The sequence below is a fragment of the Amblyomma americanum genome, chromosome 1, assembly GCF_052857255.1.
Source record: "Amblyomma americanum isolate KBUSLIRL-KWMA chromosome 1, ASM5285725v1, whole genome shotgun sequence".
NCBI lineage: Eukaryota > Metazoa > Arthropoda > Arachnida > Ixodida > Ixodidae > Amblyomma > Amblyomma americanum.
This window is the reverse complement of record NC_135497.1, coordinates 1,556,000-1,580,089: the sequence shown is the minus strand read 5'-3', so window position 1 is coordinate 1,580,089 and position 24,090 is coordinate 1,556,000. Positions and strand designations below refer to the sequence as shown.

Below are 24,090 nucleotides of genomic sequence, written 5' to 3'. Positions count from 1 at the left end.
CCACCAACTCGCCCGTTTGGCTATTGTATTTTGTACTGTTTATCAAGAATAGCCACTTTTTAAAAATTACACTTGTGAAAAAGACAGGTGGGCCACAGTGGCACATAGGTTGAAATTCGCGTCTTTTACATCGGCTTGCCCGTCAAAGTCTGCCTGAATGAACCTCTCGCTCCCCTGCAAAGTGTCCGAAGGCTCTGCAAAACGCCCGAAGAAAAGTGTACGGTGCTGCCGATCCTCTGCAGAGAAGCTCGCTAACATAACTCACGCCATACAAGAGAAAGACAGGGAAAGAAAAGAATGATGAACTTAAGGAAACAAAGATCGCAAACTAAAAACAGAAAAACTGCCAGACAAAAGAAAAAGAGGATAACTGCACGCGTATGAGCTGCACTAAACAACATCACTCTGTGATCCTTTCCATTGACTAATTTTGAGTGAAAAATAGAAAATGATGGAAGAGAATTGTGCGACAATTGCCACGAATTTTTCATTCATGATCAGCCCATCTACATACCTAAAGTGGCGGGAAAAATACACGTCGCAGGTAAACTATGTGTTATGTAGCATCTAGAATATATTTTTTTCGGCATCTAAATACTAATAGTTCCGAACGCAAATGACCCTGCAAAACGTGACGCTCTTTACGAAGTGACCGAATCCGTTAGCGCTTGTGCATTAGACGTGTATATGAGTCGCGTGGCATTAGCCAGACCATCACATCATATGTTCTTTAATAATAATAATAATTGGTTTTGGGGGAAAGGAAATGGCGCAGTATTTGTCTCATATATCGTTGGACACCTGAACCGCGCCTTAAGGGAAGGGATAAAGGAGGGAGTGAAAGAAGAAAGGAAGAAGAGGTGCCGTAGTGGAGGGCTCCGGAATAATTTCGACCACCTGGGGATCTTTAACGTGCACTGACATCGCACAGCACACGGGCACCTTAGCGTTTTTCCTCCATAAAAACGCAGCCGCCGTGGTCGGGTTCGAACCCGGGAACTCCGGATCAGTAGTCGAGCGCCCTAACCACTGAGCCACCGCGGCGGGTATGTTCTTTATACATTTGCGTTGTATTCCCGCTTGTGCTTATTAAAGGGAAAGCAATAATGGGCTATGTCGGCGAAAAGGTATCAGCAAAAGGTGTCCGCAAATTGTGTCCGCAAAGTGTAGAAGCAAAATGTGAAAGATGTCGAGAACTGACAGCTACTGCGCCCTTTCCTTTCATCAAAAACGTTTCCTGCTTTCGCGTTCCGCCAGTAAGTAGACTGAAGTGCCCTCATAATTTTTTTAGCCCAACGCTACACTCTCTATTCATCAAATATAGCACGGTGTTTTACAGTTATCGTGGTTCGGGATCATATACAGTCGTGCCTCGTTAGTACGGACTTCCTATGGATAAGCTGAAGTATGGGCAATTTTCGCAAGGACGAGCTTTTTCGCTGTTTTTACGACTAATTTCAAAAACTCAAACTTTGGGCAATGGAGACTGCATTAAGGAAACAAAGCTAAGAGCCTCACAGCGGCTTCCATAATTCTTTCCTGCGTTTAAGCAAGCATTTCGACCAATGCAAAGCAGTAACCTCGTCTTCGTGGCAGCGTAATTGTTTATTTCTCAATCCCCTAATTTAATTTGCCGGACGCTGACGTTGTTTGTGGCCGGTGAATTTCCTCACAAAGGAGGCACGCGTCAGACACGGAGCTTGGTAGATAGAGGCAGAACGGTCTTGGAGACGAGGAACTTTGGTTTACGTACCACCAGTATGAAAGTCTCAAAAGAAAAAAATGATAGCCGTGACGCGGTTGGACCAAGCGAGCAATCTCCTCAACGACTGCCCGTTCGCTGCTATCTCCCGTGCTGCGGTTCTTCCAAAAGAAAAAAAGAGAGAATCAACACCTACAGTTGTCCTGTTTGCGGCTAGGGAGGAAACTTCGACAGCACCTTTGCACTCTACTATATGCACACCTCGGGTGAACACTCCGAATGTCATTTCTTCGAAAAGCCAGACAGCAGTCCCCTAAAAGTCATAAGTATCAACAGCGCGGCAGTGTTGCCTGGACGGTTCGGGTTACCCGCGCGGTCGACGGATCCAGAGACCTCAAAGCACAACGTTGCCGGTGTGCTTTCAGCGGCTCGAAAAGGAGACCTGAGCGGACCTGGCGAAAATTGCAGTGCCTCCGTGTTGGTTGCCCCGCCAGTGTTCTGTCTCCGGTCACCGCCATAACAAGCGGAGGGCAGGCAAGAAAGCACATGGTGCGGGTAACAAGCTGTTACGTCATCTCTTGCAAGTCTAAAGCGGGATACAGCGCATTCCAGAGGTCGACGTGTTCAGGCAGAAAATTTACTACAATGGTCAAAAGGAGGTTGACGAATATCAGAATTGAAAATAGCAGAGCCATCGTTGGAGTTGTAATTAAGTTGCATTGCGAAAATGAGGAAAACAGCGGAGAAGTAGTGCCATCCTCGGAGGTGTGATGAAGCGGCAGTGCCAACATGGGGGACGCAGCGTACAAGCAGGACCATTATTGCAGGTCTAAAGCAGTGGCATTGCCAATATTGGGGGCAGCAGTGGCCAAGTAGAGTCACCGTTGGAGGTTTAATGAAGAGGCATAGTCAATATGGGGCAACAGCGCACAAGTAGGGCCATCATTGCAAGTCTAAAGCAGTGGCCTTGCCAATATGGGGGCAACAGCGGTCAAGTAGAGTCACCGTTGGAAGTCTAATGAAGAGGCATTGTCAACATGGGGCAACAGCGCACAAGTAGGGCCATCATTGCAGGTCTAAAGCAGTGGCCTTGCCAATATGGGTCCAACAGCGGTCAAGTAGAGTCACCGTTGGAGGTCTAATGAAGAGGCATTGCCAATATGGGGCAACAACGCACAAGTAGGGCCATCATTGCAGGTGTAGTAAATCGGCATTGCCAGCATGCGGGCTACAGTGCAGAAGTAGGGCCATTGTTGGGGGTGTATCGAAGCGACTTTGCCAGCATGGGGGCTACAGTGTACAAGTAGGGCCATCTTTCGAAGTGTATTGAAGCGGCATTGCCAGCATGGGGGCGGCAGTGCACAAGTAGGGCCATCGTTGGAGGTGTATTCAAGCGGCATTCTCAATATGGGGTCTACAGTTGGCAAGGTGGGTCATCGTTGAAGCTGTCCTGAGGCGGAATTGCCAATACGGCGGCTACAGTACGCAAGTAGGGCCATTGTTGGATATGGCACAGAGTGGCAATGCCAATATGGGGGCTATGAAGTCAGCATTGGTTCTATATAGGGCCTTACACAGCCAGCTCATTACCAATATTGGGCCGCTGGTTCGTGCTGCCCGGGACGGAAAGGCACTGCTTGGGCTAACTACAGAAAGGACGCTTTGCCATCCAACCAGATTAGAAGGGTTCTTGCAACTGTGAGGACAGAACCCAAGAAAAGTGAAGGCAACCGGGACTGACTTGCTTGTCTTGTCACAGCAGTCTTCCTCGCAAAAACTCAGAATGGCGGCGGAAGCGTGTGGTAGTATCCTTTCCTCAGGATTTAGCCTGGAGAACTTTTACGGTCAGAATATATGCCAGCGTGAAGGAGTAGATGCGAATCCAACATGTGTGAGTGTCTTTTCAGCTGATTTGAAAGGCTTGATCTATTAATCACCAAAAAACTCCATTGGAAAGGCAGTACAGAAATGGATTTAAAGATCAAGAACATTCGTGCTTTTTCGGGGAGCAGTTTTTGCGACCCTTTACCCGACTGCCTTCGGTGTCAAAGTTATTCGGTTTGCTTTTGAGCTCTAAAGCGCAGTGCACCCCACTCCCGACTAAACTCCGGACGAGGGTTTTCCTCAACCTCGCAGAGATTCATCAGGCGCTGTAAGGGCTCAAGCACAGAGGACTATCGGTGTACTTATATCGAACATAGTGGATGACACCTCCAAAGCGTGACGGTACGGTATTGGGAATTTCGTCATGATACAGATATTTTTAGCCTCACTAGCTCTTATGATTTCAAGCGATTTACCCAACTCTTGACGCATCGTGTCCCATCAGAAAATAGAGGACATGGTACTAAACTACCAAGGCCAACGTTTGCGGCGGCGATACTATCAAAGATCATGCACAATCCTCTTACCGCCTGAGATGTGACCTTTTGCAGCCACTGTTGGCGGCACTGCTGAATCGCACCGAAAGGCCACTTTCATGAGGTACTTTGAAGGTTAGGTTACAACGGTTCCAACTGAACGAGATTCCTGAGAAAATGTACCATTGTAGTCGAGTTTCTCACATCTAGAAGATGAAGACTGCCACGAAAGGGGCCTGGTCCTGCGCCATGTGTTCGTCGCCTTTCTCATAACCTCAAGAAAAGGGTAAGAGCGAGTTCCCTGTTTGCCACCCTGGGCAAACTAGCGAATTTCCACCACAAGGCTGCTTGCGATAAGCACCTGCCGTTGAAAGTCGGAGCAGTGTTATGCGTGGCATCTCTCTAGTCGGAGTTTGTGTGTAAGACGGCAAAGTGACTTCCATACGCGCCTGCAAGAGCTCGCGAATTCTGTTAAAACAAGAAACGACAGTCACTTGGTAATTCCTTGCAAAGCGCGGCTGCGCCGCGCAATTTGAGAGCCCATCAAGCACTAATGAAGGTATGAGAATGTGGCACAAATGATAAAGCTCGAATTATTGCCGGAGCAACAAATGCGGAAGGTTCCAGGCTGCTTGGTAAAGAACTGGCATATTAATCCTGGTGTCCGGTTCCCGGACGGGAGCTCTTGAAATCGTCATTTTGTCCACTGTCTTTTCGTTTTCCGCTGTTTTCTGCAACCGTGTCCTGTATCTGGGGCGAAATGGAGCTGATAGGCGGCCCGTCCTTCCACTCTCTTTGTCACACAGCATCTAGCCCAATTCGGCACTTTACTGCGAAGAAAAGAATTGCCCTAGAGAGGCGCACTTGATTAGATGTTCTGATGAAGAAACCCGGAAGTGCTCTGTTTGGTCGGAGATCCGTGCATGGACCATGAGCCACAACTAATATTATTTTGAGCTTGGAAGGCTTGAAAGATGGGCTTTACTTATGTCAACACACTTCAAATGCTACAAACAGACCGAAATATAATGGCTGCCGGCGCCCTATCGATGGCTACATCGAAGCTAGAGACAGTCTATTAACTTAGTTTTCGAACGCATCCTGCCCAGCGCTCTAGACGTTCCGAGAGATACCGCGCGAAATGGTGCACATAGGAAAGTTAGCAAGGGCGCCAGTGTTTGGCCTGCAGACATCTCTCCAGGACGAACTGCAGCATGTCGGCGACGGTATTTTCAAAAATACTCTAAGGACAATATCCGCGAAGTCTGCCTGTTCAAACAACGGTAAACAGACTTTGGCTTTCCCCTTCCCGCGCAAGTTTGCGGTATTTGGGAACGAGACGCCTGAAGATCTGCCTCATAAAGAACATCTTGCCATTACCCGGGTGACGATGTTTGCAAAACGCTTTTCCCTTTCCGTGGCCCAGTCGGTAAAAAGCTGTGAGGATTATTGAAGAAAGTGAAGGTTTCGGAAGCGGCTCAGCCCACATCTCTCCATCCGAGGCCATCAGGTTTCAATGTTTTTGCAAAGAGTAGGTGCTGACGACGGGCAGACTTGCCGCCATAATCGATACACAGTCCATATGCTTTCAAGTTTGGCATATGGCTCCGCATCCAAAACAGCTTGCAAACTTCGCAGTATATTCGCGTTAATAGAATTCCAGCAGAAGTATGAGGGAGCCACTCTTTAACCCGAAGCTTGTCGCTCTTAAAGTGGGTGCCACGTGACGAAGCCCTCGTGATGTCGAGACCGGCGCACTGAGCCCGTTACTTTTGCCACGATTGTACCTACAGCTCAGTTACTCGGTTCGAAACGGGACAGCCGAGCACCCACACCAGAGAACGAAGAAAGAAGCTGCCCAGAAAAAAAGTTACATGCGCGTGCTGTGCAGCGCAACTGAAATTATATTGATGATGTTGGGTTTTAATTGTGCAAGGGTAGCTAGATTTTAACGGTGCAAGGCGGCAAAAGAGCGCCTTGGCACATTGTGTTTACGTTACTCATTGTGGGTAAAACATCCATTATTTAAACATTTCCACCGGAGAGCAACCCAGAACCAGCCCAGGGGAAAACCTGTACCAATTTACCGGGCTGCACTATGGCCTGCATGAGAGGCGGGTGCTGAAAGCGCTTGGCCAGGTGCGGAGCGATAAGTGACTTGCAATGTTGCAAAAAGTTCGCTTTTCAGTACGCGGCTGTGTATCGGCGGCACGTTACCATGCAGTCAAGTGTTCCCGGCCCTTATATTCCCAAACCCGCTGCCTCATTTCGGGATAAAACGGCGACAATTTGCTCAGCTTTTGTAACTGTGCAATAGTATTACTAACGGGCCTCTCTTCCAATAGCTTCATCGATAAGAGCTCTCTGGTTGCGACCCTCAGCGCCCTCCTACGATCTTCCGTCAATCAGTGCGACACGCGCTGTTAAGTTGCGCCAAATCGCCAACATGTGTGGAACAGCACGAGGTGTCTGATGCAGCAATACAAGGCATGAGGTGCAGACTGGTCAGTCTCGAGCGTTTGAGCGGGAATCCACAGAGTGTCACTACCACTGGTGCAAGAGACGCTCGTTGGAGTGCAGGACCGTGCCACCAGCCTAAGATGTCCGAGCATATACCCTATTTGGCTGATGCCCTGATTGCTGCTGGGGCGGCTGATGATGACAGAATTCAGAGTAGCCGTCGTAGTATTTGCGGAGATTGAAAGAGGGCTCACCAGGGGGCTGCCGTGGACGAGGATCCCTCGTGCAGAGAGTAGTAGGCGGCCACGAACGCTGCCAGCATAACAAGCGCAAAGTACAGGACAATGCAAAGCATCAGATCGCAGTAGCTGGGCTCCAGGCAGCTCTTTCTTGCCGAACCGCCCATCGTCGTCTTCCTTGTCCTTGCATCGATGGGGAGAGCAAGAAATATCGCAATCTAACACAGACTGATATGCGTTAGGACCGAGGCTAACGTGTGTATTATATAACCGTACAACTTAGTCCACTACAGTGCCAGCGTCGTCTGCTACGCTGCTTCCTTAGGGCTGACATTGACGGCAACGCGACATTATTGAAAATCTGTGTGCTTCTACATCAAAATCTCATAGGAATCGAAGCACTTTCATGTTTGAAGTAGGAGAGGAAATGATTTCGTTTAGGTACAAAAATTCCTTCCAGCTCTTTCCTAAGCAAAACGTGGGAAGGATGACCAATTTAAGACATTGAAGCGATGGCCTGTACAGCGCGCAATGCTCTTGGAACGATTCATTTTAGTTTTGACTTCAACGCAATGTGCAACAATAACTGGACTACCGCAAGCTTTACTAAGCCTACTGCAGAACAAAGGCTTCTCGCATATACGGAAGCCCTCCAAAAGCTAACCGCCAACTTCAACGATGAACTTATAACTGCAGGACGCCTCCTAGATTGATGGAAGCACGCTGAGGTCATCCTAATCCCAGAGTCTGATAAATCGCCCTTCATTACGGCTCTCAGACGCTTGTCTCTAACGTATGGGGAAACTGTGAAAGGGTCTTGCATTCTCGCCGCCAGAAGTACATCGAAGAACACCAGCTCTTCCCACCATGCATGCTCGGTTTTTTGCCAGGCCTCTGTGCTCAAGATGCTTTTCCCGTACTCTGGACATTAAACGCGCATTCGAAATCACTCTGGAAATTAAAGGCGCATTCGACAACATATCCCATGACGCTATACTGGAGGGCCAAAACTCTATCAAGTGTGGCCCCCGAATCTTTGAATACAGCACCGCTTTCTTATCAAACGGCACCGTCACCATCGGCATCGGCTCCACATATTCCTGACCGTTCACCACACCGAACAAAGGCACTCCACAGGGTGCAGACATCTACAGTCACGTAGCCATAGCCACGGAGGCACACAAACAGAGGCTTCACATAGGCTTCACATCTTATGCTGATGGCATTGCCATCTGGTTCCTTGGCCGACAAAGACGCCGCTCTACAAACCACCATGCATACAGTCGAAACCTCTGTCACCTCAAGTGGCATGCAATTTGCCCTCGACAAGTCGGAAGTCTTCCGTATCCATGGCCGCAACTACACACCACAGGGACGCATTGGTCTCTAGATCCATAACCACCCTATCACAGAATGTCCACTCATACGCGTCTTTGGGCTCTGGTTTCAGCAATATGGGTGCCCTACTCATACCATTACTACCCTTCAAACCACTGCCCTCAACGTCGGCCGTATGATACGACAGATTGCCGGTCATCGAAACGGTATCCATGGAGAGTACCCCCTCCGCCGGCGCCTGGTAACAGCCCTCGCTATAAGCCAATCAAATACGGCCTGCCCTACCACCACCTCACTCATCCAGACTAAAAAAAATGAATGTTCTCCTAACAACCTCTACAAGACTGCTCTGGGCATCCCCATGTGCACCTCTATAACACGTGTCCTTGCCCTTGGTATTCGCTTCCCTTGCGAAGGGATACAAGATGCTTTCCTCACGACTCAACCTACTCGCTTCCTTACTACTAACGCAAGCAGAGCCATTTTCTACAATATTGCCGACCAACAAGAATCACGAACAATCGTCCTCACATGCATCCTCCCTGTGCAAGCACGCTAACATATCCACCTTGATCCTCTCTCACGCTACATGCACCACTAACACAAGGCTACCCGAAATCAGGCTCACGTTCCCTAACTACGCAAACAGTACGTTGATACGACGCTGGTTTCACCAACATCAGTCGGACTACGCCCATTGCAGGGCAAAGGCCTCTCCCATGTCTCTCCAATTAACCCTGTGCTGTGCCATCTGCGGCCACCCTATGCCTGCAAACTTCTTAATCTTATCCAACCACCTAACCTTCCGCCGCTCCCTGCTATGCTTACTTTCTCTTCGAATCCACTCTGTTACCATTAAGGACCATCGGTTATCGTGCCTTCGCATTACGAGCCCTCCCCAAGTCAATTTTTTCTTCTTAATTTCGACTAGGATGTCATTAACTCGCGTTTGTTCTCTCTCCACTCTGCCCGCTTCCGGTCTCTTAACGTTACACCTATCATTTTTCTTTCCATGGCTCGCTACGTTGTACTTAAGCTAAACACTTTTCTTTAGCTTCCACGTTTCGGCCCCACTGATGAGTACTGGTAAGATACAGCTGCTGTACACTTTTCTATTGAGGGATGTTGGTAATCTGCCATTCTTGACCTGAGAGAACCTGCCATATGCGCTCCACCCCATTCCCATTCTTCTAGTTATTTTCCACACATGATCCGGATTAGCGGCCACTGCCTTCCCTAAGCAGACATATTTCTTTACGACTTCCAGCACCTCGCTACCAATTGTGAACTGTTGTTTCCTTGCTAGACTGTTGAACATTACTGTGGTTTTCTGCATGTTAACTTTTACACCCATCGTTCTGCTCTGTCTGTCTCACTCATTGATCATGCTTTGCAATTCATCTCCTGATTGACTCAGCAAGGCAATGTTATCTGCGAATCGCCGATTATTTAGGTATTCTCCATATTCTCCCAACTGTTTCCAATTCAGACCTCGGAATTCCTCCTGTGAAAAGGCGGTGAATAGCATTGGCGAGATCGTATCTCCTTGCCTGACACCCTTCCTTATTGAAATTTTATTCCTGACTTTATGGAAGACTATGTTAGCTGATCAGTTGCTCTATATATCTTCCAGTATTCTGACATAAGGCTTTTCTACACCACGATTTCGCAGTGCCTGCATGACTGCTGAGATTTCCACTAAGTCAAATGCTTTCTCGCAATAAATGAAGGCTATATAGAATGGCAGGTTATTTTCTGCCCATTTCTCTATTACCTAATTGATAGCGTGAATGTGACCTACTGTGGAATATCCTTTACGAAAGCCGGCCTGATTATTTGGTGATTAAAGTGTAAGTTTGCCCTGACTCTATTAATGATTACCTTACTTAATGCGTTGTAAGCAACGGACAGTAAGCTGATCGGTCCGTAATTTTCGAAGTCCTAAGCGTCTCGTTTCTTAAAAGTTAAGATAATATTTGCGTTCTTCTAAGCTTCTGGTACGGTCGAAGTCGTAAGACATTGCATATACAGGGTGGCTACTTTTTCTAGCACAATCTCCCATCCGTCCTTCAACAGATCTGTTCCCTGATCCTCACCAGCTGATTTTCCCCTTTGCATTGCTCCTAGGGCTTTCTTTACTTCCTCTTTCGTTACTGGCGAGATGACGCGTTGCTGTGCGCTACTGACTCATTTACGTTCTGATTACATTGGCTACTCAATAGATTTGTGCATAACTCTTCGGCTTCTTTAAATATCTTGTCCATATTGTTAATGGCATGGCCCTCCTTGTCTCTTAACGCATGCATCTGGTTTTTACCTATCCCTAGCTTCCTCTTCGCCGCTTTTAGGCTATCTCCGTCCTTTAGAGCATACTCGATTCTCTACGTATTAAACTTGCTAATGTCGGCTACCTTGCGCTTGTTTATAAACTTCGATAGCTCTGCTAGTTTCATTCTGTTTGTAGCGTTAGACGCCCTCATGATTTGCCGTTTCTTAATCAGATCTTTCGTCTCCTGAGATAGGTTTATTTATTTTTATTTATTTAGAACATACTGCAGGCCTACAGTAGGCCCAAGCAGGAGGGGCGAGTACATAATATATGCAAAAAAGAACAGGTTTAGCAAAATTGAAAAAATGTTAAATACAAGTTGTAACACAAAATACAGCAATAAATACAAGGCTCAGATGCAAAATACAAAAAGTGAACGGCTCTCAAATTAAATGCTGTGAAGAAAACATTGAGTCAAAAGAATCAGCTCTGGTTAAGAGATCTGGCGAACACCTGTTCCACTCCTCAATGGTGCGTGGAAAAAATGAGTATTTAAAGGCGTTAATCCTAGCACTGTAAGGGGTTAATGATTGTGTATGATGATTTCGTGTTTGGCGCGTAGTGTTAGGTGTAAGGAAGGGGTCTGCATTCATAGACAGTTTATGGTTTTTTAGTAAGAAAAGTAGTTTCAGTCTTTGAATTTTCCGGCGCAGCTGTAATGTTTCAATAACGTGAGTTTGCATGAGGGTCGTTGGTGAGTCAGTTACACGATAGTTTGAAAAAATAAAACGGACGGCTTTGCGTTGAATCATTTCAAGGGCCTCGATGTTACGTTTAGTGTAGGGATCCCAGACGGTGCATGCATATTCTAGTGATGGCCTTATTATTGAAAAGTAGGTTAATTTTTTAAGTTCAGGTGGGGCAAGTTTTAGTTTATGTCTAAGAAAGCAGAGTTTACGAAAGGCTGAGGAGCATACGTTTGATACATGTTTATTCCAGCTAAGGTTTTTCGTTATTGTAACTCCTAGATACATGTACTCGCTGACTTCGGTCAGAAGGTGAGATGAAATATTGTAAGGAAATGAGAAGGAAGCCTTTTTGTTAGTTATCGTCATGTATACTGTTTTCTCTAAATTTAGCTTCATGTCCCATTTATTACACCATGTATGTATGTTCTGAAGATTGGAGTTTAGTAAAACTTGATCATCTTGGCAAGTAATTTGGTGAAATAAAACGCAGTCATCTGCAAATAATCTAATTTGAACAGGGGTAGTTATAACGTTAGTAATGTCATTGATATATATCAAAAAGAAGAGAGGTCTGAGGACGCTTTCCTGTGGGACGCCTGAAGTGACCGGCAGGTGGTTTGAATAGCAATCATCAATACAAACAAATTGTGTGCGGTGAGAAAGGTATGAGGAAATCCAACGAATTATGAAATTAGGAAGACCAATAAGTTCAAGTTTGTAAATTAGTTTGGCATGAGAAATAACATCAAAGGCTTTGCTGAAGTCTAAAAAAATAACATCCATTTGACCAGCGCTATTTAGAACACTTGCAAAAGTATGAATGACAGAAGTTAGCTGAGTGACAGTGGAAAAGCCTTTTCGAAACCCGTGCTGATGGGGGGTAAGTACCTTGTTATCGTTTAGAAATGTAGTTATGTAGTTAGCTATGATATGCTCAGCAAGTTTGCAACATGTGGAAGTTATTGATATGGGACGATAATTAGCAATCAAGGCAGGATCACCCTTTTTCAGCACTGGCACAATCCGCGCTTTCCTCCAGTCGGAAGGAATGTTTCCTGTTTCAAATGATTTGCGGAAAATAACAACCAGGAACTCTGTGATGGCTTCTGCATAACGGCGCAAAAAATATTTGGTATCCCGTCAGGTCCAGCGGACGCTTTAGTTTTGAGGTTGAGTAGCATGGAGAATACGCCAGATGAAGAAACAATGTCGGGGGACGTGTTGGGAGACATGGTACTGGGTTGAACAAATAAACCATGATGGGAAAACACACTCTGAAAATACTTATTGAATGCCTCAGAGATTTGCGATTTATCAGCAAGCTGGACACCTTGACATGAAATGCGCGTAATTGTTTTTTTTCTTTTTCGATAAAAATTTCCAGAACTTATGTGGTGAGTCACGAAGAAAATTTGGCAGGCTATACTGAAAGTAATTTTGTTTAGCCTGGCGCAAAGCGCTTGTGAAGTTAGCCTGATGTATTTTAACTATATTTCGACAGGCACCCCCACGCTTCAGACGTTTGATTTTTCTTTTCAAATGTATTATTTCTCGCGTGATCCAAGTTTTTTTACATGTTTTCTTTGTTCTATTAGGAATGTAGTTATCAATGCAGTACGTACAGATTTCTTTAAATTTATTCCAGAGTTCATCAACATTAGTTCCTCGAAACATGTCAAGGTGTAAGCTGAAGTAGTCTAACACACTTTCATCATTAGCTCTGGAGAAGTTTTTCACGGAAATAATTTTTGCAGGTTCACTGTCGACATTTTGTTGAATGGGACAAGTAAAAACCACCATGCAATGATCAGATAACCCAGTTTCAACTGAAACAGTAAAACGTTCAGTTTCTTGGCTGAGAAAGACGAGGTCGAGAATAGATGCAGCTTCACCGTGTATGCGCGTTGGGTGCTTAACTCCCTGTTGCAAATTATGAATAAGCATAATATCACACATGTATGAAGCATTTATGTCATTGTTTGTACTAGGAAAGGGACTATTCCAGTCAATATTTGGGAGATTAAAATCACCGACAAGATATTTTATCACGGCGAAATTTAGACATGTGATCGGCCAGATCACATAAATATCGAGGTGGTGAATCAGGTGGTCTGTATACAGCAAAAAGCACAAACGATCTACCCCCGTACGACAGTTTTAAGGTCACACTTTCATGGTTAGCTATTTGCTGCAACGTGTGTGCCTCTGTGTTTTGATTCACCAGGACCGCAACTCCCCCTCCACGTGTTGCTCTATCACGGCGAAAAACTTGATAAGAGCGGGGGAAAATAGTTTCATCATCAATATCATCTCTCAGCCAAGTCTCTGTTATAACTACGGCGTGTGGATTGTGAATCAACAAGATAGCCTCCAAAGCCTCCGATTTATTTACAATACTACGTGCATTTATATTAAGTAAGCGAAATTCCTTAACACGAGGTTGTGATAGTCAGTCTTTGCTTTGATAACTGTTTTTATCATCGAGTTGAACTCTGCTGTTATCGCTGTCATCCCAGGTGTAAAGCATTTTTTCGATTCGCAGCTTGTCATATATCAAGGTAACTTTTTTTCCTTCATTCCTTTCTGTTTTTGCGCTGTCCCACAGTAGTTTACGCTTCCTAAGTGTGTTTCGTGAATAATCGTTCTGTATTGAAATATTACTGCCTTTTAGTTTCTTGCAGTTTTTAAAGAGTTCTTGCTTTTCGTTATAGTCCTGGAAGAACACAATTACAGGGCGGTTTGTTGCCTTTTTGCCCAGCCTGTGTATTCTGCCCACAGAACTGCAAGATACGTTAAGCTTTTCTGCAAAAACTTCAGTTAGAACCTTCTTTTTCAAGTCTGCCTCAGATTCCCCGGGTTCCTCTTTTACTCCAAAAACAATAAGGTTTGAGCGGTGGCTCCTGTCTTCTAAATCAGTTATTTTCGCCTGGAGTTCATATATTGTTTGTTCTAGAGTGTCAATCCTGTTTGCCTGCTTCTCCAAAGCTGTAAACCTTAGTCTCATATCATTCATGAGTTTTTCCATATTGCTCTGTTGCTCTCTCAAAGCAGTCACTTCAGTGGCTAGGCCCTTTTGCCCTTTAAGTAATTCTTTCAGCATTTCACTAGTATCCGGACCGGGATTAGTTTCAAAGTCTCCACATAGGAGCAGTTTGCACATACAAAAAGCATTGTAGGCAATTTCAACGAACTGCTGTGGGCACGGCAGGACCAGAAGACAGCGGCAATCACTTTTAACAGAACAGTAAACGGTACCAACCTGCAGAAGGCAGAAGAGAAGCTTGTGAGACCACATGCCTACGCTGGTTCCGCCGCGCCCACTGAAGACAAATTCCTGTTGACGTTCTTTTAAAGGCGATTCGGACAAGGTCACGTGGTGGCTAGGTGGCGTTCCAGGCTTGATGTCACGCGGGAATGGACAATCAAAAGGAAGAGGCTCCAAAGGTGACGGTGCAGCCAGAGAACACGTGTCGATTGCTGATCCATTTACTGCAATCATTGATGCGGTAGAACTGGGCAAGAAAACCTGCAGAAGGCAGAAGAGAAGCTTGTGAGACCACATGCCTACGCTGGTTCCGCCGCGCCCACTGAAGACAAATTCCTGTTGACGTTCTTTTAAAGGCGATTCGGACCAGGTCACGTGGTGGCTAGGTGGCGTTCCAGGCTTGATGTCACGCGGGAATGGACAATCAAAAGGAAGAGGCTCCAAAGGTGACGGTGCAACCAGAGAACACGTGTCGATTGCTGATCCATTTACTGCAATCGTTGATGCGGTAGAACTGGGCAAGAAAACCTGCAGAAGGCAGAAGAGAAGCTTGTGAGACCACATGCCTACGCTGGTTCCGCCGCGCCCGTGGAACCGTCCTACCGCCTACTTCTAATCCGCACTCCGTAACGATGGCCGTCAGAGGATCGTTGATTGTATTAACATTAAGATCGTACTCCTCAGTTAGAGCTGAATATCTGTTATCCAGCGATATGACCAATTCCAACTACTTTCTCTCTTAACGCTAACTCGTAATGGACTTCCTCTTCACCAGCTTCTACCCTTCAATCTTCAAATCTAAGCTAATTTGAGACCTTACTATTCTCTGCTCGCTACAACGCACCATTCCGAGGACGTTCACATCCTGAATGATGCCAGGTTGAGTACATAGTATGAAGTCTATATCAATTTCAGTCTCACCATTGGGGCTCTTCCACGTTCACTTCCTGTTCTATCGTTTTCCGGAAGAGGGTATTCATGATCCCTAAAATTATTTCTATCAGCGAACTGTACTAATAACTGTCCCCTGCTATTTCTAGAACCTATCCCATAGTCGCCAACCGCGTGGTCGCCAGCCTCCTTCTTTCCCACCTTCGCAGTGAAGTCGCCCATCAGTACAGTGTACTGTGATTTTACTTTATTCATTGCCGATTCCACGTCTTCATAGAAGCTTTCAGTGGTCTGGTCATCACGGCTGGATGTAGTCGTGCAGGCCTGCACTACGTTCAGCTTGTACATAATATTGAGCCTAAGTACGACAGCTGCTACCCTCTTGTTAATACTAAAGAACTCCTCCACGTGGCCAGCTATATCCTGATTAACAAGGAACCCACATCGAGTTCTCGTCAATTCGCTAATCCGGGATAGCACAGTATGTGCCAGTGCTTTAGTACTGTATACGCTTCATCTGTCCTCTTAACTTCTCTAAGCCCTATGACATCCCATTTAATGCCAGCTAGTTTCTCAAGCAGCAAGGCTAGGTTAACCTCACGGGACAAGATTCGAGCGTTAAACGTTACCAGGTTCAGATTCCAACGCTGTTTTATGAGGACGCAATCCATCCACATCACGGCGGTTAGTATTTTTAGGAATCTAACAACACCAAATACGTCTTATTCAATGTTTGGAACCTGGAATGCACTTTCATGCGTCTGAGCGCTGAGGAAAAGCATGCAATGTGGGTAATGGATGCTGGTGTCACACAGATATGCGAAGTAATCATTAAAAAGTGGATAAATCAGTGCTTGAAATAGCTGTGCTGTCCACTTAAATGCTATAAATATATTTTTTTCCTTATTCTAATGCCCTTTTTGTTCGTTTCCAGACAAGATCTGTGTTCTTCACTGCATTATTGCAAAAACGTATCATCAGTAAGCAGCGCAACTGGTGACTGAGTGTAGAGGGTTAATTGGTGTATTCATGTTGGGTCCTTGTCGAGAAACATCCCAGGCAGCGAATGCTACCACCGCCGATTTTTTTAAAAAAATTGGCCAAAGCTGCAGATTATGTGAATGGAGTTTCAAGGTAGTACTTTTGTCGAAACAATTTTTTTGCTCACGTGAGCGCTCTTTGATGTCTCCGCGAACAAGGAAAAGTTGGATGGAGTTAAAATTTTTAAAATGAAGGGTGAAAAAATATGCAGTGACGTCTTAGTTTTTAATATTTCACTTGCGTTGTTCTTTAATGTTACTTCATTAATGTAGCCATGGATGAGGTTTTCGCGTTTTCTTGCTTCTGTAAAAGAGCAAGGACTGTGGTGTTGTCAGAAGTTTTTGCATAAACGCCGCTAACGTTTCAGCCACAATAAAATTTTCTGTTTTCACTTGCTAACGTAGCTTATGCTAAAGGTAATTAAAATTGTTAAACAGAGTACTTTTTCAGAAAATTATTAACCAAGTTCGCAAAGAATGACTTTTTCTGTGATTCAGACCAAAATTAAGGATCGAGGCCCTCATAGAAACATATGCGAGATAGCTCATAACGGGATGACTCATAATGAGATGGCTCATGAATCCCTTCTTCCACGAACGAGAGAACAGGAAGTGGACCTGGAAGAGCCCTAATGGTGAGACTAAAAATGAAATTGACTTCATACTATGTGCTCACCCTGGTATCGTGCAGGATGTGCAGGTCCTTGGAAAGGTGCGTTGTAGCGACCATAGAATGGTAAGGGCTAAAATTAGCTTAGACTTGAAGAGGGAACGGAAGAAGGTAGTGAAGTGGAAGTCCGTTAACGTGTTAGCGGTAAGACGGAAAGTAGAAGAATTCGGGATATCGCTGAAGAACAAATATTCAGCTTTAACTGAAGAAGATGATCTTAATGCCATACAATGAATGATAATCAGACATCCATCATGACGAAGTGCGGACTAGAAGTAGGCGGTAGGACAGTTCTACAGGATACCGGAAAGCTATCACAGGAGACGAAAGATTTGATTAAGAAACACCAAAGCATGAGGGCGTGTAACCCTACAGACAGAATAGAAGTAGCAGCATTGAAGACCGTCCAGTGGAAAGCCGTGCACTTCACTTTTTTAATGTATCGCAAACCTGACTCTCCGTCCATTTTCATGAAAGAAAATTCTATCTCCCAACTGCAAAGAGGAAGAAAAATTCAGAGACTAAAATTTCTGTTTTTGCTGAAACACAATAAACTTGCTATGAGGTCTGAACTTAGCCTTGCGCCCCTTAGAATTCGTCCAACAAGACATCATCGTGCACATTCTTTAACTCCGTAAGAAGCAAAATTAATGCCTTTAAGTATTCTTTTTATCCACCTACTATTGAGGAATGGAACAATCTGCCTTCTGATGTGATTACGTCCATAGGTTCTAATGGCAAATTGTTGGCGCCTTATTCATAGTCGTGTTTCGTATTTGTGCATATTTTCTTGTTAGTATTGAACATGTCTGTTTGTAATTTGCTGCTTACTTATGTTTCGTGCGGCCCTTGCGATGAATTCATATCCACAATACAGTATTCTTTTCGCCTCTCCTGCTAGGGCCCACTTCTGGCCTGCAGTATTTGCTAAAAAAATTATCTGCGATCTGCCCCGATGGGCAGGCTGTAATGAAGCCGCGAGGTCACGTGACCTAACTGGCCCACCTGGCTCCTAGGTTGCTCTCTGGAGATCAGCTGCCAGCGTAATGCCCGTGATTTCTCGCTCACAGCGCTGACAACGCCGCCTTTTTTGAGCAACGGGGGCTATCGCGTTAATATTCAAGGACGCCTATTTCGCACCTGGTATCTCAAACCACGACACCGTTACAGCTACAGTAAAAATGGGACTCGCACTTTGAAATTCCGTGGCATAATGTGGCACCCAGACCACAAGCAAAACTGGATTTGAGGGGATGGCTACGATATTGCTCTCCAGCATATACTTATGGCCACTTTCGCGAGCAGGGCTTATGAATGAAAAAATCGACATGTACTAAAAAAGGAACGCCCTCTGTTACAGCGAGTAATGTTAATAGATGAATATTGGAAGCCTGCCTCGCGCTCCTCTTGATCGCTTCTTCTCCTGCATCGCTGTCAAGTTTCCACATGCTACCCGAGCTATGAAGCCCTAAATAGAGAGATGCGGTTTTTCTTAATGCATTACTGAGCTATGAAGGGGACGCGTAAATCGAAAGCCAGAGTAAATGGCAACGGACAACTCGTCAACATTCACTTATGCACTTGGGGACGTACGCAACTTTTCTTTCGACTGAAAGGAGCACATTTTAAAGTGAAATTTCCCTTATAAATGGCGTTCCTTGCATTTATTTGTTAAGCACGCGTGCCGTTTGTTAGTGAGCCCGTTTGTTGATCAACATTCCGGCATGGACAGAAACGCGAGCATTAGGGCTAGCCGCGAAATTTCTGCGAATTTGACCTCAAAATTTGCATATGACAAAATGTAGACCGAAAGCAATCTTGTGGCATTTGGGCCAACTGCTTAGGGTAGCACTTTGCCATTCATGTGTATATCACAGGTTTTCCTGCAGCGCCCTAATGAGCGGCGAAACGATGCACACGCTTTCTCTCGTGCCTCAGACAAGCTGATGGGGCCTCGAAAAGGATTCGAGCTACGCGGACAATTGTGTTTACTCGTCACGGTTGGGGAAATTTCGGCACACGAGAAAAGTGCCGACATTAGTCCTGGTGCGCCCTTTCAGTGCTGAGTGGCAGTACCGAGGCGGGTCCCCTACGGTGCGCGCCCCGTGATGTGCTGGACCCTAAGGGCGTATACTAGTGATAGGGCGCATTATAATTCGGGCGGGTTCGTAGCAACTTTACGCATCTGCCAAGATCGTCGCTTCGGGAGACGTGCAACAGCGGAGGCGCCTCTTTTCGCGCTAGAAGCTCCAACGATTGCCGAAAGGCCTCGGCGCAGCAGAGAATGCGGCTTACGCTGTGGGTAGCGCCCAGCTGGTCGTCCATGCCCCCGTGTCGGTGGCAGCGTCTAATGAGCCACGCGCCGCCGAGCCGCACGCTTGGCTGCCGCGACGGTTGCGCCGCCGCTCGAAAGCAACGGCCCGCTGCGATTGACGCAGGCGGTGACGTCGGACGTCCAAGATAAATTTTAATGGCCAAAGAGCGCCACGGAACAAAGCCGAAGGGAAAGATTGCACCCACTGTATCGCCACCTGGCGGCATGTGAGGCGGATGCCCAAAACAGTGGACCACCGCTGTCATATGCGTGCTCAGGCCTCTTACATGGGGTTCCGCTACAGAGGAGGCCGAAAATGAAGGCTCTAGAAATTGAACACAATTTCTCAACATCCATAATGACATATTTGCATACGGAACCATCTTGAACACATCAATTGCGAGAAATTGTATTGCATTTGCATTATTAACACTACTGGCATTATATACATGCGCCTATTTCTACAAAGCACAATTCTCTGCAAACATTCTTTGACCGATAACCACAAAGCTTAGGATGGCAGTAGAAGTAAATTTATTTCGTTTCGTTTTGTTTATTTCCAAAATATAGTTTGGGCTCCCCAGGCGAACAAGCTGTTGAGAAACACGTTGAGGGTGCCTGGGCCAGTACAAGGCATCAGCATCGAGGGTACCGTAGAAAAAGTAGCAATTCACACATAAAAATAGTCACAATTTAGTACAGGTGTCAGGCAATTTACACTGCACACGCAATAATAGTCGCAAGTGGCTGTCTTTTTGCGGTTTCGCAAAAGTTTTGTATTTTTTCCAAGAGAGTGTCAGGATCTAAAGGAAAATGAACAAAATATGACAAATCGCACTGATAGAAAATATTCACAGAGAATAATTATTAATGACGTCAATTTCCTGAAAGAAATTTTACATTGATAAATTTGAAAGGGCGTCATACGATGGACACAAATGCTTGGTGAATTTGTTTTCAGGCCACAGTGGTCAAGTACATACACTGTTGTACCTTGTTGATGAAAGTGATTTATAAATGCACTCAATGTGATACGTCCATGTGAAATTCGTTGCTCCAGATAGAAAGTATCGAAAAGATGTTCAACGAAGAGAAAGGTTACTGTAGCATCTAACACCCTCTATAATACTGCACAAAAATAAAAGACGCATATACACAAAAGTTGCACATGCGAAAGGACCCATAACAACGCAGCAGTCCACGGTTCCTGGAATGGATCCCGGTGGCAAACCAATAACCAAAGGACACGACACAGAACCGAAACAGTAGTCCAAATTCTACATTTTTTCCCTTTCACTCTACCCACTGCTAATAGCAGGAATGCGCGCTTACTGAAGTTTAATTAGTGTTTAAAATGTGGTCTATGATGCACTATGTGATGCTAAATATGGTGCCCAATATTTCCAGTGTTCACGTAAAACAAAGAAACAATAGATAAATGAAAAAAAATTCTGATATAAATCCGTAAAAGAAACACATATAATTTTTCGTGAACAGCAAAAGTTTGGTTGCCCTGAAAAATTTCAGACTTCAGCGTAGAGATGGGCATCCTCACGAGGGCGAGCCTTCAAGAGAGCGGCCTCACCCCCACCTCATGAGGATTACACTCCGTGAGGTGAGGGCGAGCACGGGAGCTTTTCTGCTGCTGCTGGGCGTGAGAAGTGAAGGACCGGGCAAGCTTTCGGCATTCTTCGGCGTAAGTTGCGGCTTCAGAAAGAGTTGTAAATTCGGAAGCATCACGGCGGTGCGGTAGAACGGTGTCCATTGTGCAAGAAGGCTCACGGCCGTAGAGGAGGAAGTACGGAGAGAATCCGGTGGTGGCTTGAGCAGCGGAGTTATAAGCATAGGTGACGAAAGGTAGAACGCGGTGCCAGTTGCAGTGATCGGAAGCTACATACATGGCCAGCATGTCGCCAAGGGTGCGGTTAAAACGCTCAACCATGCCATTTGTCTGCGAATGGTAGGCGGAGGTGGTGGGGTGAACGATGTTACATTCCTGAAGTAGAGCTTCTACAACTTCAGAGAGGAAGGCCGGACCTCTATCACTGAGCAACTCTTTGGGAGCACCATGGCGATGAATGAGGCGGTGGAGCCGTCTGATGCCGTCTGAACGAGCCTTTCGACGTTATCATCACATCAAAATATTCGGACTGTGCCAAGAAATTGGTTCTGGTTTCCCATTGCTTGGTGCCGGTAATCCAGGATGCACAAGATTATGCGGTATTAATTGCTCTTTGCAGCCGGTGTTTTGCGAACTGGGATGAAGCTTGCCGCATTTTGTGAAGACGTCCCACCATCAGTGGCTTTGGTGACGGATACGCAGGACGAACATGTTGCTGCATCTTCGATCGGCTGGCAGCTGCGTATGATGGTTAGAAAGTCGCTCAAAATCATGACGCGTGTTGCTCTGGTGGACTTTCTCTCAATCTATTCCGCCGTGTTTTACTTCTCGCAGTCCGACAGTGCACGCCCGCCCTATTCCCTTGTCCCGCAAAAGTCATCGCATTGACACTGGACATGCATACCCGATTCGCCCGAAACCATACTGAATAGCCACGTCCGAGTGAAAAGTCATAAAAGAGCATGTCTATGAAATGTTACGAAAAGGGGTTATTCAGGAGTTCACCAGTCCTTGGGCGGCACCTGTGATTCCAGTCAGAAAGATGGGACATGGTGATTCTGCGTGGATTACCGCCGCCTCAATGCAGTCAACAAAAAGGACGTCTACCCCTTTCCCCGCATCGATGGCGCCGTCGACTGCTTGTTCTCTGCCTCGTACTCTTACTCTGTTGATCTGCGGTCGGGCAACTGGCAGATACCGATGCACCCAAGCGGACAAAGAATAGACTGTCTTCGTTATACCGGACGGTTTGTTCGCATTTAATGTTATGCCATTCGATCTGTGCAATGCGCCCGCAACGCTTGAGAGATTCATGGATGCCATGCTACGGGGCTTCAAATGGCACATCTCCATGTTTAATTAGGTGACGTCGTCATCTTTGGCCGGACATTCCAAGAGCACAACGAGCGCCTAGAGCTGGTCCTGAACAGCTTGCAATAAGCTGGCCATGTACTCAATTCTAAGAAATGCCGTTTTGGCGAGCGTTGAGCATTGGTGCTCGGTTATCCCGTCGATCGAGAAGGCATCCATCCGGCCTGATCCACAGAACGCTGCGGGCGTTGGAACGCTTCCAGAACCCCATTTTGAAGGAGCTTCCCCATTTCTCTCTATAGCCAGTGTTGAAGCCAGTCCTCCAAATTCTATGGCTGATATGATTCGAGAGATTGTGCGCGAGGAATTGTCCAGATCCCGGGATACCTTCTGCCACACACAATATCTGCGGCACAGTTCTGCACCGGAGGAAGATGTTGCCGCCCTGTCGACTCCGTGGGCTCCACCCAACGGCACTTTGCCCATGGACGATCGGAACATTGCCCAACGTTATCGCCACCAGCCGACAGAAAGGAGGCCCACCTACCCAGAAGACGTGGTTCTTCAGCAGCGAGATCCTGGCTTCAGCCAACGTCGCGACTTTGTTCGCCAGGACTCTTATGGCGGTCGCTGGCGCTCTCAACCTTTGTGCTACCGGTGTGGCATTGCAGGGCATATCGCTAGATATTGCCGCCGTCGTTTCCCAACTTCTCAAGACTGCCAACCCCCGGCGAATACTTACGGGCAACTGCACACCGCGCAGCAGAGACCCCCAACGTCCGCTTGGGACCCGTACCGTCCGAGCAATTTGCGGAGTTCATCACCCGCATCTGACCGCAGTGTGACGCCGCCACCTCAGCGCCAACGGCGGTCACCTTCTCCTCGACGTCGTGCATCCCCTCCGCCTCCGGGAAACTAGGAGGCGCGGCCGATGGAGGTGAGGCCGCCGGCGAGTCGATGACGTCCAATCTACCTCTGCCCGTGTTTATGTTGAAGAACAAACTGGAAGTGTTTATTGATGGTGTGAAAACAATGGCTCTTGTGGACACTGGTGCTACCGTATCCGTTATGAGTTTGAGGTTTAAGAATCGTTTAGGTAGGAAAGTGATGTTTAGTGGTGACCGTGCAGCGTTATTCCGTGGTGTCGGTGGTGAACCTTTGGTTCCACTTGGTGTGTGTGCTTCGGATGTTGTTATTGGTGGTCTAACGTTTAGAACAGAATTCGCAGTGCTACCACGGTCAACGCATGATGTGATTCTTGGGATTGATTTTCTGCAAGAGTGTGGTGCAACTTTAGACTGTCGTACGGGAGAAGTTGCTTTGAATTCTTCGTTACTTTCAGCTCTTGTGGATAACTCGACACCGGATTTTGGAGCATTTGCGGTGGAAGAAGATACTATTGTACCAGCTTTCTCTGCAGCATTCGTGCGGGTTTCCTCTATTCACAATCAGTGCGAATCTTTTGAAGCTGTGGTAGAGCCTACGACACTCGCCTGCTCTAAGAAGAGTATCGTCGTGCCTCGTTGCGTCGTTCCCGTGGTGAGAGGCCGTACCGAGCTGTGGACAGTGAACCACTCTGAAGAGCCAGCTGTGTTGCCCCGGGGCCTCAAACTCGCCCGTTTCGAGGAAGGTGTGTCAGGTTTCGTCGCGGCGTTAACCAACTCTGTCAGTGAGCAGCACGTGAAAAGAGATATGGAGACCCAAGTTAAGGCTATGATTAATCAGGCTCTTTCCCCAACCGAGCGTCGCACTCTAGTGGAACTCCTTCTGAAACACGTGTTCGTGTTCGACTTTGCCAAAGACGATTCAACACCACCGCCTACCAGTCGTATTCATCACACGATCAACACCGGCTCCGCAC

The 24,090-nt window shown here is 46.4% G+C and overlaps 1 protein-coding gene across 2 annotated transcripts in view; it reads right to left on the bottom strand.

Annotated features, from left to right (window-relative positions):
* LOC144108584 (prolactin-releasing peptide receptor-like) overlaps positions 1-24,090 on the bottom strand; it is a 190,718-nt gene that overhangs the window by 139,859 nt on the left and 26,769 nt on the right. Inside the window, exon 1 of one of the 2 annotated variants that reach the window (XM_077641785.1) lies at positions 19,279-19,382. The exons of the other annotated variant lie outside the window; for it this stretch is intronic. Within the exon in view, the coding sequence (XP_077497911.1) occupies positions 19,279-19,308 (30 nt within the window). The 5' untranslated portion in view covers positions 19,309-19,382. Of the gene's footprint in view, positions 1-19,278; positions 19,383-24,090 lie in introns of those variants that run through there. 2 annotated transcript variants of the gene reach the window in all.